Source organism: Westerdykella ornata, assembly GCF_010094085.1.
Source record: "Westerdykella ornata strain CBS 379.55 unplaced genomic scaffold EI97scaffold_3, whole genome shotgun sequence".
In the NCBI taxonomy this organism is placed as follows: domain Eukaryota; kingdom Fungi; phylum Ascomycota; class Dothideomycetes; order Pleosporales; family Sporormiaceae; genus Westerdykella; species Westerdykella ornata.
In genome coordinates this window covers 350,244-376,366 of record NW_022986853.1, presented here as the reverse complement: position 1 = coordinate 376,366, position 26,123 = coordinate 350,244, and the positions used below count along the sequence as shown (strand labels likewise).

The 26,123-nt window shown below is 54.0% G+C and overlaps 5 protein-coding genes across 5 annotated transcripts; 2 read left to right on the top strand and 3 right to left on the bottom strand.

Moving 5' to 3' along the window:
• Positions 1 to 2,402: 2,402 nt before the first annotated feature.
• EI97DRAFT_171876 (uncharacterized protein) lies at positions 2,403 to 3,192 on the bottom strand. The gene has a single exon (XM_033793425.1). It carries the CDS (start codon positions 3,072 to 3,074, stop codon positions 2,580 to 2,582), a length of 495 nt encoding a protein of 164 aa, XP_033656830.1. The 5' UTR covers positions 3,075 to 3,192; the 3' UTR covers positions 2,403 to 2,579.
• Positions 3,193 to 5,341: 2,149 nt separating this feature from the next.
• On the top strand, positions 5,342 to 7,652 carry EI97DRAFT_370391 (uncharacterized protein; the record flags this gene model as incomplete). The annotated part of the gene is made up of 3 exons (XM_033795230.1): positions 5,342 to 5,381; positions 5,515 to 7,073; positions 7,158 to 7,652. The coding sequence occupies 3 exons, from the start codon at positions 5,342 to 5,344 to the stop codon at positions 7,650 to 7,652; spliced, it is 2,094 nt and encodes a 697-aa protein (XP_033656829.1).
• Positions 7,653 to 8,997: 1,345 nt separating this feature from the next.
• EI97DRAFT_171725 (uncharacterized protein) lies at positions 8,998 to 12,095 on the bottom strand. The gene is made up of 3 exons (XM_033793423.1): positions 11,846 to 12,095; positions 9,489 to 11,495; positions 8,998 to 9,345 (listed from the first exon to the last, which is right to left on the bottom strand). The coding sequence occupies exons 1-3, from the start codon at positions 11,964 to 11,966 to the stop codon at positions 9,323 to 9,325; spliced, it is 2,151 nt and encodes a 716-aa protein (XP_033656828.1). The 5' UTR covers positions 11,967 to 12,095; the 3' UTR covers positions 8,998 to 9,322.
• Positions 12,096 to 13,117: 1,022 nt separating this feature from the next.
• Positions 13,118 to 15,620, bottom strand: EI97DRAFT_430384 (DUF300-domain-containing protein). The gene is made up of 3 exons (XM_033797679.1): positions 15,317 to 15,620; positions 13,676 to 15,265; positions 13,118 to 13,622 (listed from the first exon to the last, which is right to left on the bottom strand). Exons 1-3 carry the CDS (start codon positions 15,448 to 15,450, stop codon positions 13,346 to 13,348), a joined length of 2,001 nt encoding a protein of 666 aa, XP_033656827.1. The 5' UTR covers positions 15,451 to 15,620; the 3' UTR covers positions 13,118 to 13,345.
• A 380-nt stretch (positions 15,621 to 16,000) lies between these two features.
• Positions 16,001 to 26,082, top strand: EI97DRAFT_171603 (uncharacterized protein). The gene is made up of 2 exons (XM_033793421.1): positions 16,001 to 16,072; positions 16,123 to 26,082. Exons 1-2 carry the CDS (start codon positions 16,053 to 16,055, stop codon positions 25,772 to 25,774), a joined length of 9,672 nt encoding a protein of 3,223 aa, XP_033656826.1. The 5' UTR covers positions 16,001 to 16,052; the 3' UTR covers positions 25,775 to 26,082.
• Positions 26,083 to 26,123: the final 41 nt, after the last annotated feature.

Here is a 26,123-nt window from a genome sequence, read left to right as displayed (position 1 = left end):
GCAGGGAAAGTGAGGAGGTCACATGACCACCTACGATTAGTCATAATTCGAGGAGGCGATCCTTGAGACGCATTCACTTGTCCTGCAAATTCGAACAGTGAGAGCGGCGAGCCGTAGATTTGGATTGGTGTCTCGCATTCCTTCACGGATACGCCAGGAGAGGCGGGGAGTGTTTACATCTACCAGTGGGAATGAATGGCCCTAGCAAATCGTTGTCAGCTGCGTATACCTCGCGATTCGGAGTCTCAGGCACGCGCTTGCTCTTGTGGGAAGAGTGTCACGACTCAGGAGCAATATAGTACAGTACTGTGTATATGGGGTGAGACAAGCACGGAGCAAGGAAAGGCAAGGCAAGATAAGACAAGAGAAGACAGGAGAAGGCAAGACGACGCGGTGCCCATGACTGATTCACCCACCCATCCAACGTCCGTCTCTCTGTGGTGGTCTGTCAGATGTCTCCCTATTTCGTACCTGCCATTCAGAGACGACACTCGAATTGAATGTGTGAAGGTGTAGCTCGGCACAGTAGAGCGCCAAAGCACATATCCGCATCTCCATCTTTCGATCTTAATTCTACGGACTGGCGTTTCAAGGATGGTAATTTCACAAAGTCATCTTCTCAGTGTCGCGATGTAGCTATGCCTGGTAATAAATGCTCCCCACAGTTCTATGGCCATGGCCAGCACCACGTCGTTGGTTTACATGGCAGCATCCGGAGAGCCTCTTGAAGGGACCAACGAGGCAATCACGTGAGATACAAGAAGAAGAGCTGTGTGGTAACGGTTTCGCCGTCTTGTCCTAGATTGCGTACCGCGAATGAGGAGTCGCACGCAGGCATGCAGCGAATGCCAGAAACAGACGAATGCAAGGGCATCCTGAAAGTTGCAATACCCTTCACCGTCAGAGTTTTGAGCAGCCAGCAATGAAAGGGGAGCCGCGAAAGGTATGCCTAAAGGACGTTGGGGTTGCACAAGTCGGTGAGTTGGATGTTGGGTGGGCGCTTAGAAAGCGCCACGGAGGATGGCATTGGGTAGAACGAGTTGCACGCCTGGGAATGTGTGGGCGTTGAGGTCTGCGAGCGATACCCTCTTTGCCAGGAGGGTGTTCCCGAGTGGACAATACCGGCTAGCAAGTAGGGGTGCAGAAGACCAGCGCAGGATGAGAGAAAGAGTCTCCGCATTCCTGGCACATGCAAGTTTCCCGCCACGTGCGTTCTCAGCAGAAGGTTCGATTCACGGCGACGCAGAAGATGAAAAAATTTGAGGACGACCTGGTGGTTGCTTCCGACACTGTGGAAATGCGCTGCACAGAGGGAACCCAGCAACCAGGTTGGACTGGAAGGCGAAGGGGGTTACAAGCCGATATCCCTGGGTCAAGGGCCCATTCTATCCGCTTCGTTATTTCGGGTGGGTAGCCTCGGTCGGACATTGAGGGGGTGGATAGGCCTGTTAGCGGAATACTAATGCGGGTTGCAATGGGGTTTGATGGTGGAGGGAGGTGGTGGTACGAGCAGCCGTCTGGCAGCTACCGTAGTAGATGTTATGCTTCGAGCTAGGGATGAGCGCTCGAGAGCTTCGATTGTTACTGATTAGCTCTGGTAAACGATTGAGTTGCAGCCGGCCGAGATATCATTCTTGGCTCACAGTCTTGCTACCTCCCATCATATGCTGCCATAACAAGACGACGAAAGCGTCATCACAGCACAGGCGAGAAAGATTTGACAAGCCAGATGGTAGGATTATGGCATTCGAGAGGCATTGAAGCAGGTGAAGCTCGTTCTGGTGTAGCTGATGTAACGATCCAGGGAAACATTAAGACTCGCTGTGGACGACGATCACAAGAGGCCAATCGAAATGGGCGGTTCGGGAGTGGCTCGTGTAACATTGACCGATGGGGTTCCCTGGGGCATTTTGAACGTAGACCCGAAATTGGCCTTGAAACCAAGAGATTTCTGGGGGAGAAAGGTTAGGGCCCGCATCGCAATATCGATCCGCTTTCCACCCGTGACTAACAGCCTGATGGGGCAATTATTAGCGGCTTTGGCAGACGGGTACCTGCGACTACCGGCCGAGCCTTGTTTGCATCTGCGCTGCCACGTTTCAACTCTGGAGGATGCGTTTCCCAGTCACGATGTGCAGCCTCGTGGCCGGGTGACTGCGGCCGCGAAACAACATAAAGGAATACGCTCTCATTATGACATGGGCCTCTTGAAGCCAGGCAGGCCATGAAGGGCAAGATTCGCTAGCGCCCGGGGCCGAAACAATGGCCAACCTGGAGGCCGGCCCCGCGTAATGGTGGTGGGAGAGCAGTCGTAAGCTCGGAAGACGAATGGCCTCTTGCCCATTCAGGGAGCATGACGAACTCTTTTGGGGAGACACGACAGCTAGTAGCTCGTCCTGGCGAGAACAGCATAGAGGGACCACCAAGAATGGCGTCGATAGCAACTCCAGACGACGTCAGGCTGGGGCGCTCGCAACAAGCAGGCGGGCGTTTGTGGAGGAGTGCTGGGCGCAACCGTTGGATGGATGCGGAGATGAAACGAGTGCCGGGCGTGCACAGCCACACCATCGTCATCAATTCTAAGAATACGCACGACTGCGACCCGTTTGACATTCGCAAAGCTGGATGATGGGGCATGCTGGTTCATAAGAGGAGAGGAAGCATCCGTTTGAAGAGTCCGCAGTGATGTACAGCGGAACAGGGAATAATGATGGGCAGACAGAACGGGCGCGGCCGGAGGTAAAGAAGGGATGACGGCTCCCGGAGCACTGCAGAAAGTGGAGCTCTTGGTCGTGGGAACGAGAGGGGATTTTGGGGCCGGCGCATGCGCGAGGTGTGGGTGCACACGATCCATGGCATGCGGTGCGGCTACAGTTGAGGGCAGACCAGCAGCGCGGAAGAAAGGGTTCCCGAGTCGTCGTCGCAGACGTACGTTTGCAAGGTGGTCCAGCGGCTAGTAGGCTGCGAGATGGGTCCTGCTCCCGTTTGTATATCCCCATTGCGGGCTCATGTTCGCTGTTGGTGTTTCGTCGCCGTGGGTGAATGAATGAGAGGAAGTTGGGATGGGATGGCATGCGCCACAACTGGTGCGCCAAAATAGAAAGAAGCTAAGGTGGTAGCGGCTAGCGGCGATCGGCGTCGGTGGCTTGGTTCCTTGGGCCCTGTGGCGTTACCACGCGTCGGATATCCCCAGTTCCCAGCGTGCGTTGCTCACCACATCCTCTTGTCTGTTCCCCCCCATCCCCGTCCATGTCATGTCTCTGTCCTTCTCCCCTACTTACTTCCGCCAACCCCGCCCGTCCAATGCTGCCATGCTCACCGAGCCAGTGCACTGCTGGGTGCTGCGTCTGCCAGCGCCGGCCCACGCCCGTGCCGTGGGCGCGCTGCCGCCGACTCCCTGCGGCGTACACATAACCCGTAATAGCTACTGCTGCTCAAAGCCATGAAGTCGTGCTGATGCCCGCCGCGTCCATGACCCTCTCTATATCATCAGGGCCATCGCCGCTCCGCGCGGTGCAACCTCACCCTGAGTGTCTTCACTGCTTTTGACCCCCAACCCCTGGGCCTCAACCAATCCTCCAACAACCACCAACAAGTCAAAATCTGTCATCCGCCCTCGTTCCGTTTGTCGTTTGCACTCTCCACGGCTACCTTCTTTTCCCCCGTCTTCAGCGCCTTTGGATCGTGATTCAGCGCTTTGGCCCCGCGGCCTCCTCCCATTCGGTCCCTGCTATTGACGGCTTCCCTTCCGTCCCCTTTTATCTATCGTTGAGCTTCACGCTTCTCGGACCCTACCGAACGCTTCCGTTACTCTTTCAGTCGTCGCTGGCCAGGTTTGGGGCTGCATTTTGGACGTGTCTCTCGCCAGGCGCCGACCTCCAACCAGTCAGAGGCCGCCCGGCAGCTCAGCTTATTACCTTGCCAGAACTGCGCCATTCTCGGCCGTGCAGAGCCTCAACGCCCCAGACCGCAGCCTGCCCGGGGTTCTCTGAGAGGCATAGTCTAGGTACCTACCGTATTTGCTTTGCATTCTCCGGCCCTTCAGTGCATACAGCACGACGTCGGGTCCAACGGTACCATATCGACCTCCAAGAAGCGTGCTTGGGACTCTTTGGTCCATCACTCTCCCCAGGCTGCACCACCACATCTACTCCGTGTTAGTTTACCAGGTTGGCGGGATCGGCACCCACCCCAGACTCATCCGAACCCACCCAAGAGGTCCGTCCTGCTTTCTCCTCTTTTCCCTGGCTTTCCTGGTACTGCAGTCCTTGCATGCTTTCTCTGTTGTAACTCGGTCATCACTGGGTGAGTCGTCGCCTCTCGCGGCTTCCCGCCGCCTTGGTATTGACATACGGTTGTCTCCGCAGTTCATAGCTCCACAGGCTTCCCCTAGCTTCACCATCCCGTTAGCCTTCCGCAGGCTCCCCGCCGCCGAGACCTCGTCACTCCTGGATCAGACCCACTCCTGTGTCTCGCTAGTCTTTGTCTTGGGTGTAAGTGAAGCCTCCAGCATGCCAGAACCCGGCCCTGATATGTGAAGTCTCATTTAACGGCGCTCACTGTTTCTCTTAGGAATTGCTTTCTGCTCTAAATCAGAACCTTCACCACGGCTGGTTGCTACGGGGCTGCTGGGTTCTGCCGAAACCCCCATTAGGGCTGCGAGACATATGCGCTGATAGGCGACGAGCCGGCCACATCAAGGAGGAGACAGACATTCAAAGCCCCCCTGATTCCCGTATGAATCGACGTACTCAGTACCTCCATCGCCTGTCTCTGGGTAACCTCCCTTGGTCAACTCTACAGGTCACACGGGCGAACAGGATCTCCCCTCGTTGCCTCGCTGTCAGCCTTAACGCGTGTGCTTGTTGCAACATTTGCATGTTCCGAGACTCCTTTATCGACGACACCTCGGTCGAAACAATCTGCTGTCGCTTCCCAGTCTACTTGCGTAGGCTCAGGCCTACCAAGTCTGCCGGTCCTTGTTCGTCAGCCTCACCCTCCTCATACTCACGTCTTGTTGCAAAGCCGTCAAACTGGCCTGCGCCGTTGATACGGGAAGCTATCAGGTGCGTTGTCCCTTCGTAAGAATGGGCGTTGCAAGGATGTCGTTGCTGCTACTCCTGGGTGCGGGTGCCTGAGGATGATGACTATGTCCGCGCCTGCTGCCTACGCGAAACCCATGAACATGTTTGCCTGCTAACATTGAATTCCATCATGACAGCCTGGTAGCGACCGCGCACCTCCTGGTCCTGGCGACAATCTCATCACGTTGCTGGCGCAGTACAGCCAGGGCTTTGGCGGATTTCCTCTGTCCGCTGCAGCGTCTACCATCCCAACGTCCATGTCAGGATACAACAAGAACCAGGAACAGTTTGTCTATGGTGAGTGTGCTCTGGTTGTGGCTCATCTGATGGGCCTGCCTGGCAGAGCAGATGGCACAACCCCTCCAGACGGGCCCTGCCAATGTCCACGTGAGAGTGATTAGCCCGTTTGACTGACCACCCACCCTTCCAGATGCCGCAGCCCAGAGACCGAATCAGGCTTCGAGCTACGGGGGCCTCGCACAGCCTCCCTTCGCCTTGCAATACACCGAGGCGTCCGCGCAGCTGTCCCATGAGCAGTCCGGCGCAGAAGTCCCCTATACTCCCACTTCGACGTACGAGTCACGCGGCGAAAGCAGCTACCCAACCGATTCCTCTTTTATGGATGCAAGATCTCGTCATCCCGCCTCTACTATTATTGCATCCCCACCCGAAGTAACCAATGCCATTCATCCATCGTCAGGCACAGCCGGAACCAACGTTCTACTACACCTTCGAGCCAACTACGATATCGCAAAAGAGACTCTTTTTGCCTTTATGTTCGGGCCCAAGCGGTGCGAGGCCGCTATACACAAGGTCGATGGGGTGGACGACTACTACAACTACGCCTTGAGCGTCCAAGTCCCCCCCTTCCCTTTGACGAATGCCTGGAATCCTACCATGATGCTCAAACTGCGGATGGAGGATGGGCATTCACAGCTCATTCACGAAATCGAGGCCGGGAAATTCACCTACACCGACATGTCCGGTAGCCTGTTTCAACCCCTTCCAGGCATGTCGAAAAAGAGAAGATACTCGACAGAGTTCGAAGACACCGAGGGATATACGGACCAACAAGGGAAACGCCAGTCCACCTCGCGCCTGCACACCAAACCGCGGAATATGTCAGTCGCCTCCTATTCCACAGCCTCCTTGTCTCCGTTGGTTGGACAGTCGTCCCTTTCCGCGTATGGGTACTCGGGCAGCTACGATCTGCCCAAGCAGCAAAGCTATACCCCTCAATTGTCACAGAAGAGTCTATATGCGGTCCCTTCAGGCCTTGGTCTGCCACAGGCGGATATGAAGCGCCCTCAGATGTCGCCCAACCTGTCGTCCTATGGCCAGTATGCGTCCATCGCTCAGGGAAGTCCGGCGTCGGTCGCTTCCACCCCCGCAGGAGCTACGGTAATGCCGTCTCCTTCGGGCATGGGAAATCCTGTGCTGGTCCGGGCCTCCTCCCTTGCGCAATCGAACAGTAGTTCGACCGGGGCGTCGTTCAACCCGTATCTCATGTATCCCAGGAAGGCGGTTCTCAATATCGAAGGGGATTTGAACAGTATGACGGAGAATTGGACTCGCGAGGAGTTTGAGGCCAAACGAAGGCTAGTTCAGTTTGAGCGCTCGCAGGCAGGGAGCACGATAACGACCAGCTTCGCGCCCGTCACGCTCGAGACTCGTCCTCCGCGCAGCATCTGTGTGAGCTGCATACTCTGGGAAGAGAAGGGGGAATGCTTCATCACCAGCGTCGATACCATATTCTTGTTGGAGCAACTGGTCAACGTCCGATTTACAGTGGAGGAGAAGAACCGCATCCGCCGTAACCTGGAAGGCTTTCGTCCTCTCACGGTATCCAAGGCGAAACCCGACAGCGAGGAGTTCTTCAAGGTCATCATGGGCTTTCCGGCTCCGAAACCACGCAACATCGAGAAGGACGTGAAAGTGTTCCCCTGGAAAGTGCTGTCGCACGCTCTTAAGAAAATCATTGGTAAATATGTAAGTGGTCTCTCCCCTGCGGCTGCTAGGCGCGAGCAGACGGCGCAAGGCGACGTGGCACCTCAGAGGACTAACCATCACCAGTCGGCCAGCTACTCTTCCACGGCTGGCGCAGGGTCGCTGCCACCGCCAAAGCTGCCTTCAACATATGGGGGCGTCGCTGCCTATCGAGGGCAACCCTCACCGCACACGGGACTGCCGTCAGCTGCGACGGCTGCCTACATGTCGAGCATGACCTCGACGACGACGTCACCGAACCTGAGGGCATCAGCAGGCCTGGCGGGTCAGCGAGACACAACAGGACAGGGCATACAGGCCATGACCCAGTCCTCGTGGGGGGCGCAGACGCAACAACAACAGCTCTCCCAGTATTCCGATGGCCTTTCCACGGCAGGACGGGGAAGTTCGTGGGACTACGGCTCGTTCCTCAACACATCGCCTGCGACCACTGCAGCCGGTGTTCCCTCGACCGCCCAAGCACTGCAAATGCAACGCGCCGACCTGACCCATGCCCTTGGTCATCTCCCTGCCGAGGATCCATATCAGCAATACAACGCCGACCGTAGTTCGCGGGATTGAGAAGCATCTGGTAGCTCTCTTCGACAGTATCATGTGTAACTGGGGCCGGGTTCCTTCGAGGCAGATAACCGAAGTCACAAAACTCCCTTTCGACCCGGACTTGGGGGCTGCCCACCATCTTTACCTCTACATCTCTCCCTCTCAGAACATGGCACAGTTCGCAGAATTCAAAAGAGGGTGGGCAGGACGCGGGCATCTGATCTTCTCACGCGGCTGCAGAAGCTAGGGTCCGACCTCCCGCGCTAGCTGTTTCTGGCTTGGCGCAAACTCCCCACACCCATTCGTGAAACCACCCACCACTGGAGTGTACGCGTCGTGCAGACACAAGAAGTGGGATGCTGTGAAGGAGTGTCTGCTGTTTGTTCGGATTTCTCTCCCTTTTTCTATTTACCTAGGCGATCTATTTGTTGCAAGGGCGGCAGATTCACAGCGTCATCCATTTTCCACCGTAGACTGGCACTGGATATGGCTATGGGCGATTCGAATGGCATCGCATGAGCAATACCCCGGCGTTTGGATTTCTTATCGATTTCTCTCTCCCGGTCTCGTCTACCCTTTTTTCCTTCTTGCATTCATCTCCCAGGCGGGCGGGGACATATACATGAGCATATCTAGGACACATCTGGGCTCTGATGGATGATTTTTGCAACGCGGGATTACAGGACCTGGAATATCTACGTCAACAGTTCGGCAAAGTCGGCGTCCTTAATATTGGCATCTGGGACCCGTGGATGGATTACTAGGGTTGCCATGGACTGGTGGATGGCACGGGGTTATGGATAGCATTAGATGGCGTTTTGGGTTCACGGATCCTTTCATTCCCTTCTATTTCGGGCATGGCATGTTGTCTGGGTGGTATGGGTCTGGGATCGGGGTCGCATATGTTGGCGCGGTAGATTCTAGATTATTGAGTTTCTATATGTATTTCGCTCTGCGGTTCTACTTTTGCTCTGCTCGTTTCTGTTTTTCTTCTTCTTCTTCTTCGCCTTCTGCTTCTTTTCCCTAATGGGGTCGTCTTCTCTCTTCGCATTTGTCGCCCGGTAGAGGAGTAGTAGTAGCATTAATGGGCGGATTTGGTATAGGGGTAAAGATAGATGGCAAGGGTGTTCGCTGACACGTTTCGGGCGTGGGCTTAGCGTCCAGCGTATGTGATGGTGTTTAATCTCACTGGTTGGCTGGCTATTTGGTTTAGTTACATACAGTACTGCGTCCTTGCTTTTCCGCTGATTCTTTTTTACTCCTTTTTGGGAAGTTGGATATACCCTGCTCTCCCTCTACTGTAAGCAATCGAGCACGAGTGGAGAATGAATGAATGGAACCGGGGTGTCGACGTTGGGCGTGCCGATAGATTGAGTTTTGCCTTCGAAGATGCTGAAGTTATTATTCTACCGGAACGCGATAAGAACGAGTGGTAACACTGCTATGCTAGAAACTGCCCTAGCTGCTTTCTTCGGCAAAGTACACTGGGGCCCCAAAATAACTAGGGGGTTTGAGGATAGATGGAGAAGCGAAGGATATCAGGGCGGGGTATATCTCAAAAAAAAAAAACCGAAGAAAAAAAGGAACGCCATCGGAGCAGAAGACCACATGCCCAATCCACTTGCACTCCCACTTCATCCATCCATCCATCCATCCATCCATCCACGCACAGAGACCCATCCAATTCGCACTTACCAATTACACACACTCCCGCCTTCCTCTGTCTGCCGTGTCCCCCCCTCCCCATTCGCCAAACCACGCAGCCCCCTCTACCCCAGCAAGTTCAAAACGCAATACCAACACCTACCCCCTCCCTACCACCCCATTCCCTACTCCCCCTCACACCCACACCCACACTATTGCGAACAGGCACCTCCATACCCGGCAGAATCCCATAATGCGGGGACTTTGGCGGTTGCAACTTTCCTTCACTCGCACTCACCACATCCACCACACTCGCCACGCTTCTCACACTCTCCACCTCGACACCAACACCGACACCAATAACACCATCAACATTAACCTCCTTACCCAACCCCAGCACCAACGGCTCCGGAACCTTCTTCCTCCCCTTCCTCCCCCTGCTAGCCGCGAAAGCCTCTCCCGTGAGCGTACCGGGCGTAGGCGGCGAGTACCCCGCGCTCCCTCCATTTCCTCCTTCTCCGTCCGTGGGGCCCGGGCTCAGCGAGTGAGTCGATAGTGGCGGTGTGGAGGGGATCGAGTCTTCCTCATCATCATCATCGGCGTCTTTCTCCGTCGAGGTGCTAAAGAGAGTCACGGTGGCGGTGTCGTTGCTTTCCTGTCTTGCGTGCGCGGTTGTGGATGCGGATGCGGATGCGAGGGTTGCGGTGGCCGTGCGGGAGGAGGAGGAGCTGGATCTGGATCTGGATCTTGAGGTAGAAGGACGGTGCTGGGATTGTGCGGTATATGCGGTTGTGGAGGGGAGGGTGGGGTTGCAGGAGTAGAAGGGTGCGTTGAGAGTAGTAGTGGTGGTGGTGGTGGTTGGAGTCTGCTGCCGGCTCTGCGCCCTGCTGGCCGCAATCGAAGTAGCGAATTTCTCTGGCGCAGACGATGAAGAGGTCACTGGTGTACCTGGCATCGATCTCTTGATCCACGCGCCGAGCCGCTGGATAGGCGTCGTAGGTGTCAGAACGGTGGTCGTAGTTGGTGTAATCGGATTCGACGTCAAAGGTCCCCCCGGAACCTGACTCTTCTGCTGCTGCTGCTGCTGCCGCTGCTGGTGCAACCCCGGCGGATACAGCGTCAACTTCCTCGTACCCATCCTATCCTGACCCTTCTCGCCCGGCGTCGTCGGAAGCGCCTTGTCCACATCCTTGACCAACGGCGCCGAAAACGCACTCCCAATCTCCACCAGCGTCTCGCTGCGCACCCTCATGCGCAGCGACGGCGCAATGGCGGGGACATGCTGGCTCGGGCTCGGCGGCACGCGGTGCATGCACGCGGGCGACTGGTTTCGCGAGCGATACGCTTCTGCTGCGGCTAGGGCGGAGGCGGCGCGGCGCTCTTCGACGATGGTGTTGAGTTCGCGGATGGCGGCGTCGATGTCCTCGTCGGTTTCGGTGGTCGACTTGGAGGTGGCGCGGCGGGCTAGGGAAGGGAGGGAAGCGGCCGTGTTGGAGCGCGTGCGGGAGGGGGAGGGGAGTCGGGAGAGGAGACGCGAAGAGGAGCGGGAGGCGATGGAGGTTTGGGTGTTGGCCCGTTGGAGGGTCGGACGGGCGGGAGTAGGGATAGGCGATGTGGTTTGTTGTTTGGGTTCTTCATGGAGGAAAGGTAGGGACGACGGGGAGGCGGACGTTGTATAGGTGAAGGTAGGGGGCCAGGCTGCATTGTGGATACTGTCGCGAGCCGAGATGGAAGCAACCGGTTTCCTTTGAATCAGGAACGAGGACTCCGACGCAAGGGACTGGCGATCCCGGATCAGTGCTTGAGGCGGCTTCTGCAATTCCTCCCAGCTGTCGTCGCCGAAGTCTGGCAACGGCGAGAGGCGGTTCTCAGGGAGATAGATGGAGAGTTCCAGCGGGGTGAAGCTGCGACGTCGACGGGGGACAGGCATAGATGCCTCGTCGAGCATACTCTGGATTCCATCGACACCGTCATACCGTCTAAAGTCCGACGGGCGTCCAATGCTAAGGCGTTGTCTTGAGAGTGACTTCCGCGGCCTGCTCAACGTATATGAACTTGCCCTCGACGAAGCTCGAGTAGCGAACTCGCGACCATTGGAAACCCACTGCGAGACGTGGCGGCCCACCGAGTGGCTAGTGGAAGGGCGATGCCGGATTGGTTCCGCACGTGGAGGTGGGATGATCTGAGGCTGCTCGTAACATATTTGCATCTCTTTCTCCCCTGTTAGTATCGTTAGCTATGCGCGCCTAAGATGAGATGACGCCATGGGTGATGTTCGGTAGCGAAGGTTGGATGTATATTGCTTGCATATGACGAGGTATTAATCAGATTGAGGAGGGTGATTATAACCGAAATGATGCAGCTCAAGATAAGGAACAGGAAATGAACGACACGTGAACGAACGTCGATTGACAGCGCCCTGGGGAAAAGGAGATGGGACGAGTTTTAAGAGTAGAGGAGAGACGATGAAGGAATTGAAAGTAGAGAAAGCGAGTATAATGGAGGAACGATAGGGCTGAAGGACTTGGTGCGGGACTAAACAGTCGGAAGGAAGAACAAAACCAACATACCATTCTCTCTCAACAAGGCACGATCATCCCGATCAAGGCTCTCTCGACGAGGTGCACAGCACCCATAGGACATGGCCAGCCATGAAGCGCTCTGCTCGCCCGGTAGCGCTCGATGGGCCATGCTTCGCTCACCAGGCAAGCATCACCGCCCTCACGAATCGAAACGAAGTCAGGAGGGAAAGAAAGAAAGTCGAAAAGGGAGAGACAAAAAAGAGGTCGAGAGAAGTCAAGAAGAAGTCAGGGCGTGAAAGGACGGAGGAGATGAAGAGTGGACTCTGGCAGCGAAGGACGCCCCCGGCCGCATGTAGGGTTGCAGGGCCGGTCCAACCAAGTAGGGCGATCCAATGATGCGGAGGGCATCCTCTGATATGTAGTCATATATGAGGAACATTGCTGATGTGGGCGTGCAAGCGCCCAATCGAAGGGATCCAGGGCCGCATTTCTCAAGTCAGAAGAATATGTTGAGGTGGCAGAGGAGTTGGCGGCCAGCAGCCCGGGTTGCGGTAATGGCTGCCGGAGCCGTGATTGGCCACACTCCTCCTCACACTGTATTACGCGCCGACAGCGTGCATCGAATCAATACTCGCAGCGCTTCGAAGCTTCCCACGTCGGCCACGCTGGATCCGCACGTCAGCGACGCCCAGGAACAACCAGGAACAATCAGGAACAAGAGCGTGTGTTTCACGGTGCCTGATTTGCCTGAGGGGGCCGGTGGACCAGGCGGCGCGGCGCCATGCCAAACAGCTGTGCCAAATTGGCCCTGCAACGACCAGACGACGTTTCGCTGTTTGATGTCGTCGTCTTGAAACGGCCCTCACGTCGATTCATCTCAGCACTATAAATCCCAGCCGCCAATAATAGGCCCTTGTTGGCTTGTCGAGAGGCACACCGCGTGGGTTGAGCCTCACGGGCGTATCTGAAGTTGGGTGAGCTGGCACCAACAGTGAAAGGTAGGCCTCGAAACGAACGAGCCACCGTGGGAGCCGGAGGAATCGTCCGAACGGTATGCTGGTCTATGCTCCACCTCAGAATTTGATGCTCCAGTGCATGCTGACTTGAAGATCCCAAGAGGCGTAGCTTACCGACGTGGTCCACAAGTTCTGAATTAGGTGAGATCGATGATCACGTGATTGTCAAGCGGTCTCAACCTTGCGGAAAACTGGCTCACCCAACTGTAATTTTGTTTGAAGAGTGACACCCGAATGGTGGAAGTTCCGTATGGATCCTTGGGCAGGTGTATGGATTGCCATCGCTGAGCATGGACTTCAATATCACGTGCTTTGGTGAGAACCATCCCATCCATGGATCCCTCTATACATCTCATCTAGGAACTATAGCGTCTTCAAAGGGGTATCAGACAAAGCTGCAGAATGACGTGCGCTCCATGCGGCCCTGTGTAGCATCAAATTCACAGCGCCGTCCGAATATATCTGCGACAGACACCTCCGCCACGTTTCAACAACGACCTTGCTCGCGTCATCTTACTTCTTCCACTTCCTCTCAGCCGCCACCCCAAGCATCGCGCTCCTCATGGAAGCTGCCGTACTGGGGGCTGATGGGTTTGCCGTCATCCTCGTGGGAATAGTCTCGCGTCTGCCATTTCGCCGCTTCATCGGATACAGGCGGTTGTCGCTCCTCGTTGTCAGCCTCTTCGTTCTCCCCTATTGCGAATGGTGAATCGAGGTTGTGTGCGCGTTCGGGATTGTGGGGCTGAGGTTCATCGGGATCAAAGCCCTCGCGCACCTCCTCCTCCTGCCCCTCTTGCGGATAGGTGTGCCTGTAGTACAATGAGTTAGGAGACGCTGGTCATCAGTGCAAAGGCGAACTTACACAAAGCGTCTCGGAGGAACCTCGTTCCATCCGGGACCTCCTTCCTTCCGTGCGCGAACTCGTTCAACTTCCTCTGCTTCACGGTCCTCGACCACGAGATCGACCAGCTGACTCCTATCTGTCTTGGCCGAGCCGGTCGAGGACGTGGATTGCTGTCGAAACAGATTCCCAATGAGGGGTGCTCGCGGCTTGGAGCCGGATGACTCTCCATTACTCTCAGAATCACTCCGGTTCTTGCCCTTTCCCACTTCTTGTTGGATTTCCTTGATCCGGTTCTTCCGCCTTCGTTTGTTCTCTTTAGTCGGTTGCAATAGGTTCCTGTTTGTGGAAGCGGTCAAAATGTTTGGACTCGAGTACATGCGACTTTCACGTGTCGCCCTGTGAGCCTCAATGACCGGATAATTCCAATCGCCAAACTCCAATGCACGGGCGCTATCAAAGAGGCGCTCATCCTCAGGGTTGAGGGAAGGATCCTCGTCTTCATCTGTAGTACCGTAGTGCGTGTCCTCGAGCGCGCGATGAGGGCCAGGGCTCATCGCTCGCGCCCGGCTCGAGCTAACCTTTGAAAGCAGCGGCTCGTGCTCGCGCTGGCCAGGTTTGGGAATCCAATATTTGCCCTTTCCACCCCTCTCGAACCTCATGCCTTCTCTCATGCGCGCGGCCCGAGAAGACGACTCCTCGTGTGCCAGGACGTTATCGCGAGCATCGAAGTATCGGTACTCATAATGCTTTCCGGCGAACGTCTCTTTTGTATCCTGGATGAGATCACGCGGCCCGAATGCATCGCGAAGCGCATACTTCACCGGCATGCGTGCAGCTGATATCGTGACATCAGCGTAGTCGTGCCATGAGAAGGCGTACCAGTGAGCTACTGAAAACAGAGGCATCTCGAAGCATATGAGGGCGTCTTGAATGGCGGCGGCAAGGTTGTCCGCGGTGTAACCGGGAACGTCATCGGGGATTGCTCTCAGGAACACAAGGATCGAAAGAAGAAAGCCCTGCCAATACGATGCAAAGATGATGCCCTTGATGCACAGGAATTTCGGCATCGGACGGAAAGGTTTCAAATCGTGGGCCATGCACACCCAGAACATGGCGAGCGCATACAGACTGATGGAGATGCTGATGTTGTAGATGATACCACTCCAGAAGTAGCCCGATGTCACACCGATATATCCTTCCTTGTAGGTGCCCGTGGCCTTCATGATGATTGCTGCAAGCGACAGGAGCGGCTTGCACCATGTATACTGCAGTATGCCGCGTTTGATGGCTAGGAACGTGTGCGGATCCGATATATCGACTTTGGGGAGAATGTAGTTGAGAGGCCAGAGGTGGGATACGGGGGGACGTCCGGTCATGAGGATTATGAGGGCTCGTTCACCGCCGATGAAGTTGATCAGTAACTGAAAGAAGGTGTAAATCGTGAAGGCTTCATAGACGTCTCGCAAGGGACCGATCCAGAAAGCTGCCTTCAGAGACACCAGGCTGGCCCACGACGAGGCCGAGTAGATGGGCACCATCAGAAGTATTCGTACTACATATCTCTGGAGGAGTGGTTTCCTGTAGTTCTTGGCTTGTAGCCAGACAGAACTATACACAGTCAGTAGCCTGCTCTGTAGTTTAGCGAAGAGAGATACGCACAAGAAGGTGATCAAGCTGGCAGACAAAGCCGCCACTCCAGCAACAATAACAACAGCCCTCGCAAAGCGGTCGCCAGTGCCATGAGGGGGTGTATCGCGAGAGCCCGGAGGGGTGTGCAGGTTGCCTGTTGACATGATAAGACGAGGAGTTGACCCACGCTTTTGGGGGAAAAGAGAGCGGGCTCCTGAGAAAGGCTGTAAGGTTATTGAGTGGCGCAAAGTCCCATACCGGCGACTGAACAGGCGCCCAACGTGGACGTCTCGCTATGGATAGGAAGGGAACCGAGGTCGTCGCGATCGTGTGCTCATAAATAAGAGGTGAGGTGGTGGACGGCAAGCTGCTTGCGCACGGACCAAGCCTCGGTGACGCGCACCCGCTTCGTTTGGATAGCAGCTTGACAAGGACCGCAACAAAAGCACCCTTCTCCTCCATCCCACCACTCGAGGCTTTTGGATGGGCATCCTCACTACCCGGGAGGACTCCTCTTTCCCCTCAGTCAAATGAGGCGTCGGTGGGACAATTCGCGGTCCAAGGCCGCCGCCATCATGCAATCTGGTACCTGAAATACTCTCTTCGAGTTCACCTCCCAGTCTCGGGCATTGGCAACTGAAATCAACAATGGCGAACCCAATCATAGGAGAGCCGCTCGATCCACGGGCTGGATTCAACTGGTCGGTTCCTTCGCGTCTGGTATTCTCTTGCACGACTGACCCGTCACAGGGTATTTCTCGTTGAAATGCTAGTGTGCTGCATCTTGTGAGTCCAATGCTACCATGCACTCATAGTTCCCTTGCTAACATGGCCAGGGCCGTGTTCTTTCTGTTCTACTTCAATCGTCTTTTCGCCACTCTTGTTTCCTATGGTATCCGCGCATACACTTGGCACAAGTTTCATGCCTACATCGACATCCAGGCTCTCCAAATATCACTGCTCGGTGGGCGGTTGTTCTTCAAAGACATACGATATCATGGCCACAATCAGACGATTCTAGTTCATGGAGGTCATGTCACCTGGCAATACTGGCTACGCAGAGTCAGAGATGCCGAAGTATATTCGACAGAAGCCCCGCCCGGCCGCGGTACCGGTCCCAAGACTCCCGATACGCGCAGTACCTCCTCCGATATCAGCGGGCGAACGGATGATCAAGCGGAAAGAGGGGGAAGCCAAAGCCAGAAGAGGCTGTCATGTCGTGTTACTGTCAAGATCTCAGGTCTCGAGGCGTTCATGTACAATCGCAGCCCTGCGTACGATGTGATTGTCGAGGCCCTCCAGCGTAAGGCAAACGCAGCCCAAAGTCAGGGTTCAAAGGCTCCCATGCCTGGCCAGCAATGCCCTTCCAACAGTTTGTCGGAGAGATTTGATGACCTGAACGGGAATAAGGTCCAGCCAACCCTCACCGAACCGTCGGCCGGGCAAAGCACCAGTCAAGACGCTTTACCGTGCTTTCTACGCCTACTTCCAATCAGCGTTGAGTGCAATAAGGGTGCTGTAGTCGTTGGAAATGAGCACACGGATGCTGTCATTACAGCTCATTTCGATAAAGCTAGCGGGGAATTTGATGCCGGCAAAAGCGGGCCGTTGGACATGTATCGACAGATTTTCAATTTCAGTTTCACGCATCCTGTTGTTCGCATGGTGCCGAATCCAGATCACAAGTCTTCGCAGCTCGATTTTGCGGCCCAAATCAAGCATGAAAGTGCCGAAGCGCCCATTGGGCAGGGTCAAGAGGACAGTGAGAAACAGAATAAGAGGAAGAGAAAGCCTTGGCGTACCAGCATTGCCCTCTCCTCCCTGTTCTCGAAGTCGTCGGACTCGGTTCGTACGGATATCGACTCCAAGACAAGGAAGAGGAAAAAGTATCACGAAGCTCAGTTCAAGCTGCCAGGGGAAGAGAACTGGAGAGGCCTCACGCGTTACTTAGCTGACCAAGGGAATGGTGGCCACACCGAGTGGCTTGAAGTGCAATATGCGAGCGCGTCAGTCCTTCTGGATAGTCCACGAATCGATTTAAGTTTCCACTGGGACGTTCCTGGCCTTGTTCCCGGCGAAATGGAGAACAGTTCCCATGTCGATCCAGCATACCCCGACGATATCAATGGGAGTATTCCCCCTGCCTATGGTATGGATATACAATTGCACGGAGGTACCATCAACTACGGTCCATGGGCGGATCGCCACCGAGCAGCTTTACAGGCTATGTATTTTCCCGGCCTGCATGTCGACGCCGAGCCTGCCTCGGCCCTGGTCGCTGGTAACGCACGAGTTTTGACTATCTTCAAGATACATATCACCATTGAGGATGACACCGTTGTCCGCATTCCTATCCGTGAATTTTCGAAAGACTGGAAGTGGAAGGGCAAGGCAAAGCCCACACCGGCCCGGGACAAGCAACCAGCCAACAAGCTGACAGGGAAACCCAAGTCTCGTAAACGAACGAAGCATAGAGATAATGCCCCTGGCGGTGGCCGCCCTTTTGGCTGGATTGATGTCAAAGTTGCGGGAAACACTTCGCTAAACTATATCATGGATATGGTTCCGTCAAAGACCGGCTACCACAACAAGCTAGACATTGATGTTATCAGCACCGAAGTGTCGTCTAGCGTGAACCACGGCTTGCTGTGGCGCTCCGGACATGTTTCCCTGGACTGTGACCTTTCGAATCCTCTGGGCTGGAACAGTCTGCGCAAATGGGTCTTCAGCATATCTTGTCAAGACTTGGAACTCTTTCTTCTCAGGGATCATCTATTTCTTCTCACAGACCTAGTCACAGATTGGGGTTCCGGGGCCGGTCCCGACTACTTCACATTTGTGCCATTCCAGTACCTCCTGAAGGTTAACTTCGATAACTTCAAGCTGTACCTCAATACGAATGACTCCAACATAATCAACAATCCCGCCGACCTGGATGATAATAATTTCATCATACTGTACGGCCGGAATTTACACGGAGACGTGGTGATACCCTTAGATCGATTCAGGCCTCTCCAGAATGAGATTACATTCGATTTACGCGGTCGTGCCTTGGGACTTGAGTTGTGCATGCCGCCGAGAAACACTCTGAAGTCCTTCATCAAGTCCACAAATGTTGCTAGTGTCGGCGACTTGGTCTTGAAAGGCAGTCATACATATATGACTGACACATCGCCCGAAAGTACGGATCGACTGTTTATGGACATACAGGGCAGCGGTCTTATATTGGATCTTTACGGCTGGCTCGTTCATCACTTCCTCAAGTTGAAAGACAACTATTTCGGGGAGGATTTGCATTTCAAGACTCTGGACGAATTCCAGGGGCTTTCGAACCACCCTGTCGCAACTGAGATGACGGCCCAGAGTGGGCACCCTTCCAAATCGTCGAATGACCTCGATGTGATCCTATGCATTTCAGCAGAACAAGGAATGGTCTCATTACCGTCCAACCTGTACTCTTCTGATAATTGCATCCGTGTGGATATCCCGTACGCTTCGGCGGACCTTCGTTTTACTAACTACTATATGGACCTCATGGTCAATTTTAGTCCAGTCAGCCTCTCTGTAGCAACCTCTATCGCAGATCCAGAGCAAGGAACCAAAATTGCCACCGGTCAGACGGAGATGTTCATTGACTCCTTGGAGATATATGGCCATCGACTATTCGGGCTGCCCCCAGCTGAACCGACATACGTGTGTAACTGGGATTTTGACGTGGGCACAGTTTCTGGGGAATGTACACCAAAGTTTATTGAAACAGCCGTTGGCGCAGCACGCTCTTTCGCATTCACGTTTGACGATCCGGAGAACTCTTTAGCTACTGCCGATCCCATCGTCATCCACGATTCAACATTTCTTCGGCTGAAGACGCGGGAGTTCCGGCTATGGTTCCATATCGCCACCGAAGCCATGCTACTCACTGCTGGCCCGCTGACTATTGACTTCAATGATTGGGCTGGGACGAGGTTCTCACAGCGCGTGAATGTCTCGATCCCTGATCTGTCACTTGCTATGGTTGATGCGAAATCCGCCTTTCGCCACAGGACACAAGCTTCCGAGAAGCAGGCCGTACAAACACATGCTTTTCTGCAGACGAACCTCACAATTGATATGCTTAGACGAAAACTGGACTTCTCGAAAGACCGGAGCAGGCAGCAAACTCACATGCGTCGACAGGATCAGAGGACTCACCGCACCCCTTTTCTGTTCATAGATCAATCTGCGGATGATCACAACCGTAATGGGGAGAAAGACATAAGGGCGCCAGCTATGCAATTTCCCGATCTTCCACATCCTGTCTTCCTATACCGACCTAGCGAGCGCGGCTCCACCGTGTCGTCAGATTACCACTTCGAACCCGTGTCGACCACAGTGCCACAACTGGGCAGGGTGCCTCTTCGATCGACGTCGACAAGTTCTCTCGCACGTAGCATCAAATCCTCGTACAGGGGCAGGAAAGATCATCAGGTTAAGCTTTCGGGCCGGCACACTGCGCTGGACGGCCGTCATTCTCGAGCCGGAGACCCATTGATGGCCAAGCGCTTTACCCCAGATGAGGGCATCAAGAAAGAAAACTCACCTCCTACATCGTTAGCATGGTCAAGTCCTCTCGCCACACCTCACTTTCCGCTAGCACACATTGAAACCGACCTGACAGAGGTGCCGCACATCCCCGAAGTGCGTGCTGACCTGTCTATCGCCGACGATGAGACTGCCTATTTCAACGACATTTCTACAAGTCACCTGGACGAGGACTTTGACCATATCACCCTCATTATCACTGCGGAACCGGGCGTACGAGGGTTTTGCAGTCCTGACGCTGTCCGCTGCATGTCAAATTTGCTTTCGGTGATCCTGCCGAAGGCTCCAGAAGACTTGTTGGACGAATTTCATGTTTGCGTTATGGACAAAGTCCTGGAGAGTGCAAAACTCCGCGAAGGCAAGGGGAAGTCAGTTGATATTTGTGTGCGTGTTCCCTTTGCCCACTTCCGCTTCCTAAACGAATACGCGGAAGAATCGTCCCAGGCATCTGGTAAAGATCAGTACGATATTATTCTTAATCGACTAAATCTTGCTGCTCGCGTCAAGAAGTCAACCGCCCATCAGGCGTTAGAAAATACAGTAGCCCTTCACACAGTGCTTGATTCGCTAGGGTTCTCAATCACTGAACGAAAGCGGCCAGATGCTCACGAGGATGTAGCAATTCAAGCTGAGCTCAAGGACATCCTTTTCTGGGCGTTAAGAAAGAAGGAAGCCTCGATGCATATTTCGTTCAGAACTCTGCGAGCGGCCACTGCAAGCAAGCAAATCTCTTATTTGACCGACCTTATTCTCCGCACTGCGATCTTGGGCGACGAATTGGTCACATGTTTCAACCAGGTGAAGGACGCACATCAATTGCGCCTACAATATCTTGCTTGGTTTCTCTCAGATGTCCAGAGTCGGTTCGGAGAACCAACCTTTATGACGAAAGCATCTTTCGCTCTGCGGACAGACCGAGACCATCTCCGTAACCATGATTCTTGGAAGATCATATCCCGCCTTCGACATATCTGGCGTAGTTTATCCATTGCGGAACAACACAAACTAACCGAAGACTGTGCTCAAAGGTCCATCGCCTGTCCGACGGGAGTCAAGGAGATGACAATAGCAAGGTGGGACCAGTGGCGCACATGGGAACTTGGCCACGCGAAATCTAGCCTCGCAATGAAAGTTCTCTTCGACTTGCCTTCCGAGCAAGGACCTGTTCGCCCTTCTGTACCGGTGCGGTTGGACGTTCGCGCACATTCGCTGAGTATGGTCATTGATCCGGGGCCAACTCAGAGTGAGGCGTCTTTGCGGATATTGACCCTGAACATTGCGGCAATCCCCCCCTCTCAGCCCACTGGACTCATGCTACTTCCCAGCCAAATCACCAAGAAGTCTACAACAGTGCAGCTCGGTACCGAGGAGACATCGATTCGCTTGCGTTGGGAATTATGTGAACTTATCGAGATACTGATCACCAAGTTTCAGCACAATGCACTGGGACAGCGCGGACCGCCGCAGCACACTTCGATTCCCGCGAGCACACCTAGCGAAGAACATGAAGTTCAGTTTGTCTATGTTTCAGACAGGGCTGAAGTGTGCTTAGACACCATAAACCTCCGAGCCAGCGCCGAGGGGGAAGGACTACGATTTTCGGTTGCCAACTCTATAAGACCCCCGCATAAAGCTGACGAAGTGTTTACTGCACTCATCCACCTGGAACAGGCCGTCATGCAGCTAGGGGCTCGAACCCGCCCTCTTGTGGTATCTCAATATGACCGTCCGAGTTTATATGTCGCTCTCTCCGAATTTGGGCACGGCAAGCCAATTCCCGGAAACATAAAGCTCGCTGGAACTAGTCGTACGATCAAAATGCGGGTCAAGGAGGACATACTTGGCACAATCGAAGTCATAGATCTTGTCCTTCGGGATGAAGTTGCTTACCTTCACAAGCAGACTACTGCACTCAAGAGCTCTGTCGAGCAAGAGCCTGGAGAATCCGTTGTCACGGCAGCGGGGAGACTCGAGGAGCAGCTACCTGAGATTACACTAGCTCTTTTCATGGATGCCTATACCGTCGAATTGGCCCTACTTCAGTCATTGGCATGGAAAATAACTGGTTCATCCGGCCGAATATCAGTAGTTCCTGCGCTCGGCCAGGAAAAGATGCTTAAAGTGGATTATGATCTGGCAGCGCATAGGCACGAAATGGTATCAACTTCGCCGGAGAGTCCCAGCGTGATCAGTTCACTAGAATTGCCTCCTTTCAATGGCCGATTGATAGCAAAGCTTACCCCGACCGAGACAAGAATATCTGCATCAGGAATTGTTGAGACCATTCACCTTCAGGGATCCGAAATACAAGCTATCGTCGCAACATTGAATAAACCGGAGTTTTCCAATTTCCTCACCGCGATCAAAGAAGATATCGGCATTTTGCAGACGCACGTCGCGGAGGTATTCCCGAAGAATGCACCCCTGGCTGTTGCAGAAGACAGCCAGTCATCACCCGACTTACTTTTCGACGTTGGTATGACACTTTCTGGCTTAGTTATTGTTGCCAACGCACCCGGGAGACTACCCAGCTCTGCCACTGCGAGCCTATCCATCGAATTGGCCTCCATCCTGTTGAAGGCAACAAATATCAGTCCTGACCAGTCCCGTTTGGATCTCCCGGAGTCAGTTGCACACCTGGGGGAACTGACTGTTGCGCTCACCTTGTCTGACGCGGAGACTATCAGGCGCTGTGGTGACCTTGCTTTCGGCGCAAGCTTGCATGCGACAACGCAAGAGGAGTCAAGTGGCCGTCAGCGGGTGATTAGAGTGCGCAGCTCAGGGATGGAGGTAAACATGTTTGCGGATACGGCATCAGCGGTTGTAGATGTCGTGAACCACCTGCAAGACAAGATTAAAGATCTAGACTTGTCGAAAGAGAGGAAAATATTGAGGAGACTGCGCCATAGCACCGGCCGAATCTCTCATAGACAGGATACGACCGAGCCACCTCTTGATCAAGAAAGTGTCAGCTCCGGTGGATTCTTCACGTCAACATATGATATCGAACTCTCCAAGATCCAGGTTAGCTGGATCGTTGGAACTTCCATCCCTCCGTATGCTCATACCGAGGTCGAAGATCTCGTTCTATCTTTCCGAACCATCAGGTTTCACACTAGGAAAGCTGAAGTCGCACGCCTGATGATTGAAGATATGCGCCTCCAAATGGTTCCTATATCGGCTCCAAAGGACACGAGATCTCTCAACTCAGCTCTCCTTCCCGAGGTGGTATTCTATGTCAGGTACTCTTCGACCAACGATGGACGAAATGTAGCTTTCCAGGCCGCTGGCAAGTCTCTTGACTTGTGCTTGAACTCTCGCTTCATCCTTCCCGCAAATATCATTGAACGCTCGATTGCCCTGGCAGGAAGGAAATTCCATGCAGCCTCCGCCACCTGGAGCATGACTCCGACCACCACTGGCGCACAACGGAAGAATCCATTTGGCAATAAGAGGTTCGCTTCGATCCTTGTCGGCGCCAACTTCGCAGGTGCTGTGGTTCACATAACCGCTAGAGATCCCGAACAATCCGCTGGCCAAAGGCCCACCAAAGCACAGCAAAAGGGAAGATATAGCCAATTTATCGGCGATGAGTCCAAGAGCAGCATGGTGCTAAAGGCACCAGGTATAGCATTGAAGGTTGAATACAAAGACGATGGCCATGACCCCTCGATGAACGGAGAGCTCAGGATCGATGGATCAAGTAACACGTTATACCCTACGGTTGTCCCGTTGTTGATCGATATTGCGGATAGCATCAAAGGAGTCGTGCGTGACAAACCTGACCAGCCGTCTGCTACGGACAACGGATTCGACAATGCACCCAAGCCGCTAGCAAAGCTCCCTAGTGAGGAGAACCTCATCACTGCTGACCCCAGTGCAATTCTGGGTAGGACTCGTCTCAATCTCGGTTTGAGAATTTGCAAACAGGAGTTCAGTCTGAGTTGTCAACCCATCGCCAGAGTTGTTGCCAATGCCAAGCTAGACGACATTTATATCACGGTCAACAATGTCAAGTCTGAAGAACACGGTCATTTTTTCGCCGCTTCCGCCGTCTTCGAGAAACTGGTGACAAAGGTTCAACATGTGTATTCCCGAGAGTCCACTTTTGGTTTTGAGGTCGACGCGGTAGTACTTTCTTTGATGAATAGCAAGCACCTGAGCGGCACTGGTGGCATATCTGCCATTCTCAAGTTCGATCCAACCCGTGTCCGGATTAATGCCCGTCAATTGCAGGACTTCCTTTTATTCCGGGAAATTTGGCTGCCCCCAGAGATGCGACAGGCGTCGAAGCCTCCCACAGAGGACGTCAGGGCCAACCATCCGGAATACCTCATCCAGCGCTATGAACAGGCTACCGCAGCTACAGCGTTTCCTTGGAATGCAAATGTCACTCTTTCCGATGTCCGGATCGACCTTGACCTTGGCCAAGCTATTGGAAAATCCTCGCTACACATCCATAGCCTGTGGGCGTCGTCGAGGAAAAGCACCAACTGGGAGCAAAACATGTGCATTGGGGCGGAGAAGATTGCGCTTGAAAGCACGGGTCGTACCAGTGGTTTCGCTGAACTGCATGGTGTCAGGGTCCGCACTTTCATAAGCTGGCCCTCCAGTGCGGGTGTTCGACTAGCGCCACTTGTCCAGGCTTCACTTGGATTCAACCAGTTTCGCGTCAAATCTAGCTTCGACTACCAAACCTTTGCGACCGCGGATATTGCAAACTTCAACTTCCTCATGTACAATGTCCGTGATCCGAAGAAGACGGGCTCGGATCGACTGGTTAATATCTTAGATGGTGACAAGATTTTTGTATGCTGCACTGCAACGAGCGCGGCCCAGGGTTTGGCACTCTATCAAGCCATTCAACGCCTTGTCCAGGAGAACCAGCAGGCATACGCGCAATCTCTTAAGGAGATTGAGAAATATCTACGTCGCAGTTCGTCGATACCCGGTCCACTTGATCGCTCTCCATCGCAGGGAATGATTGCGCGTAAAAAAGAGGAGAACGAATTCAAAGCTCCAATATTTCTGCATACGGATGCTGTAGTTACATTGCGCTCGATCAATTTTGGCGTCTTTCCGTCCAACTTCGTGGATAATCAGATGTTGTCCATCGAGGCCGGAGATGTACAAGCGAGGTTTGCGGCCGCGTTCGAGGAAGGCAAGATCCGTTCTGGTCTCGGACTGACGCTTGGAAAGCTCAGCGTTGCTCTCGCCGGTATCCCAACACCGAAACAGACCACGCCAGCATCGGACCTGACGATTGAGGACGTGCTTGACAGGGCCAGATCTGCTCGTGGAGGAATCATCGTGCGTGTTCCCAAGGTTGTTGCCAATATGCACACATGGCAGGCCCCTGATAGTAACGCCATTGATTACATATTCCAATCGAATCTAGAGGGCAAGGTCGATGTGGGCTGGAATTACTCGCGCATATCCTACATCAAAGGTATGTGGAGTAACCACTCACGGACTCTCGCGTCACGACTGGGAAAGCCGTTGCCTGAGTCGAACATCAAGATCACTTCGTCTCAGGAAACACCCTCAACACCGTCATCAACGGCTTCCTTCCTCAAGTCTCCTTTTGGTTCCAAGGACAAATCAGCAGAGAAGGGGACAGATAAGGACAAAGAAACAGTAACACCATCGGACCCGTCCAAGCCGCAAGGGAAAATCACAGCCGAAATCAAGGTGCCCCAATCACGGTACACATACCATGCGCTTGAACCGCCTATCATCGAGACACCGCAGCTCCGTGACATGGGCGAGGCGACGCCGCCGCTGGAGTGGATAGGGTTGCATAGAGATCGCTTGCCGAACGTCACGCATCAAGTCGTTATAGTGGCCTTGCTGGAGATGGCGAGGGAGGTGGAGGAGGCGTACAAGCGGATTCTGGGCAGCTCGTAATGTCAGTGTGTTCCTGATATGATTATAGAGTTTTTATAAACTTTCTCAGCGTCAAAACACGTATCAAAGTTTATTTGACATTACCAGTACTTCCGCAATGACGGTACTTTCAGTTTCTATTGTCATCCTAACCTGTTGGCGAACGCCTGTTTTGTCGTGGGGTGCCAATAACATGCGCTTTCGTCACATACTCTGCCACTGTTTTGTGCCCTACTATCCGCTACTATTGTGGTTGACGAACGAACTTTAGAAACGCTTCTCAACAGACACCAGCAGCCATTGCGATTTTCATGTCATTATCGATGTCCAGACGTACAGCTCTATTGTCCTCCGTTTCTATTATCCTATT

What these genes read in the sequence shown, in the direction of transcription:
- EI97DRAFT_171876 (XM_033793425.1), bottom strand. Translation starts at nt 3,074, where the DNA reads ATGCCATCCCATCCCAACTTCCTCTCATTCATTCACCCACGGCGACGA.
- EI97DRAFT_171725 (XM_033793423.1), bottom strand. Translation starts at nt 11,966, where the DNA reads ATGGCCCATCGAGCGCTACCGGGCGAGCAGAGCGCTTCATGGCTGGCC. An exon ending in TGCCTTGTTGAGAGAGAATG is followed by an intron (nt 11,496 to 11,845) that starts GTATGTTGGTTT and finishes CGATACTAACAG; the next exon opens with GGGAGAAAGAGATGCAAATA. An exon ending in GGAGGTGCCTGTTCGCAATA is followed by an intron (nt 9,346 to 9,488) that starts GTGTGGGTGTGG and finishes AGACAGAGGAAG; the next exon opens with GCGGGAGTGTGTGTAATTGG.
- EI97DRAFT_430384 (XM_033797679.1), bottom strand. Translation starts at nt 15,450, where the DNA reads ATGTCAACAGGCAACCTGCACACCCCTCCGGGCTCTCGCGATACACCC. An exon ending in GCCAGCTTGATCACCTTCTT is followed by an intron (nt 15,266 to 15,316) that starts GTGCGTATCTCT and finishes GACTGTGTATAG; the next exon opens with TTCTGTCTGGCTACAAGCCA. An exon ending in GTTCCTCCGAGACGCTTTGT is followed by an intron (nt 13,623 to 13,675) that starts GTAAGTTCGCCT and finishes ATTGTACTACAG; the next exon opens with GCACACCTATCCGCAAGAGG.
- EI97DRAFT_171603 (XM_033793421.1), top strand. Translation starts at nt 16,053, where the DNA reads ATGCTAGTGTGCTGCATCTT. An exon ending in ATGCTAGTGTGCTGCATCTT is followed by an intron (nt 16,073 to 16,122) that starts GTGAGTCCAATG and finishes TAACATGGCCAG; the next exon opens with GGCCGTGTTCTTTCTGTTCT.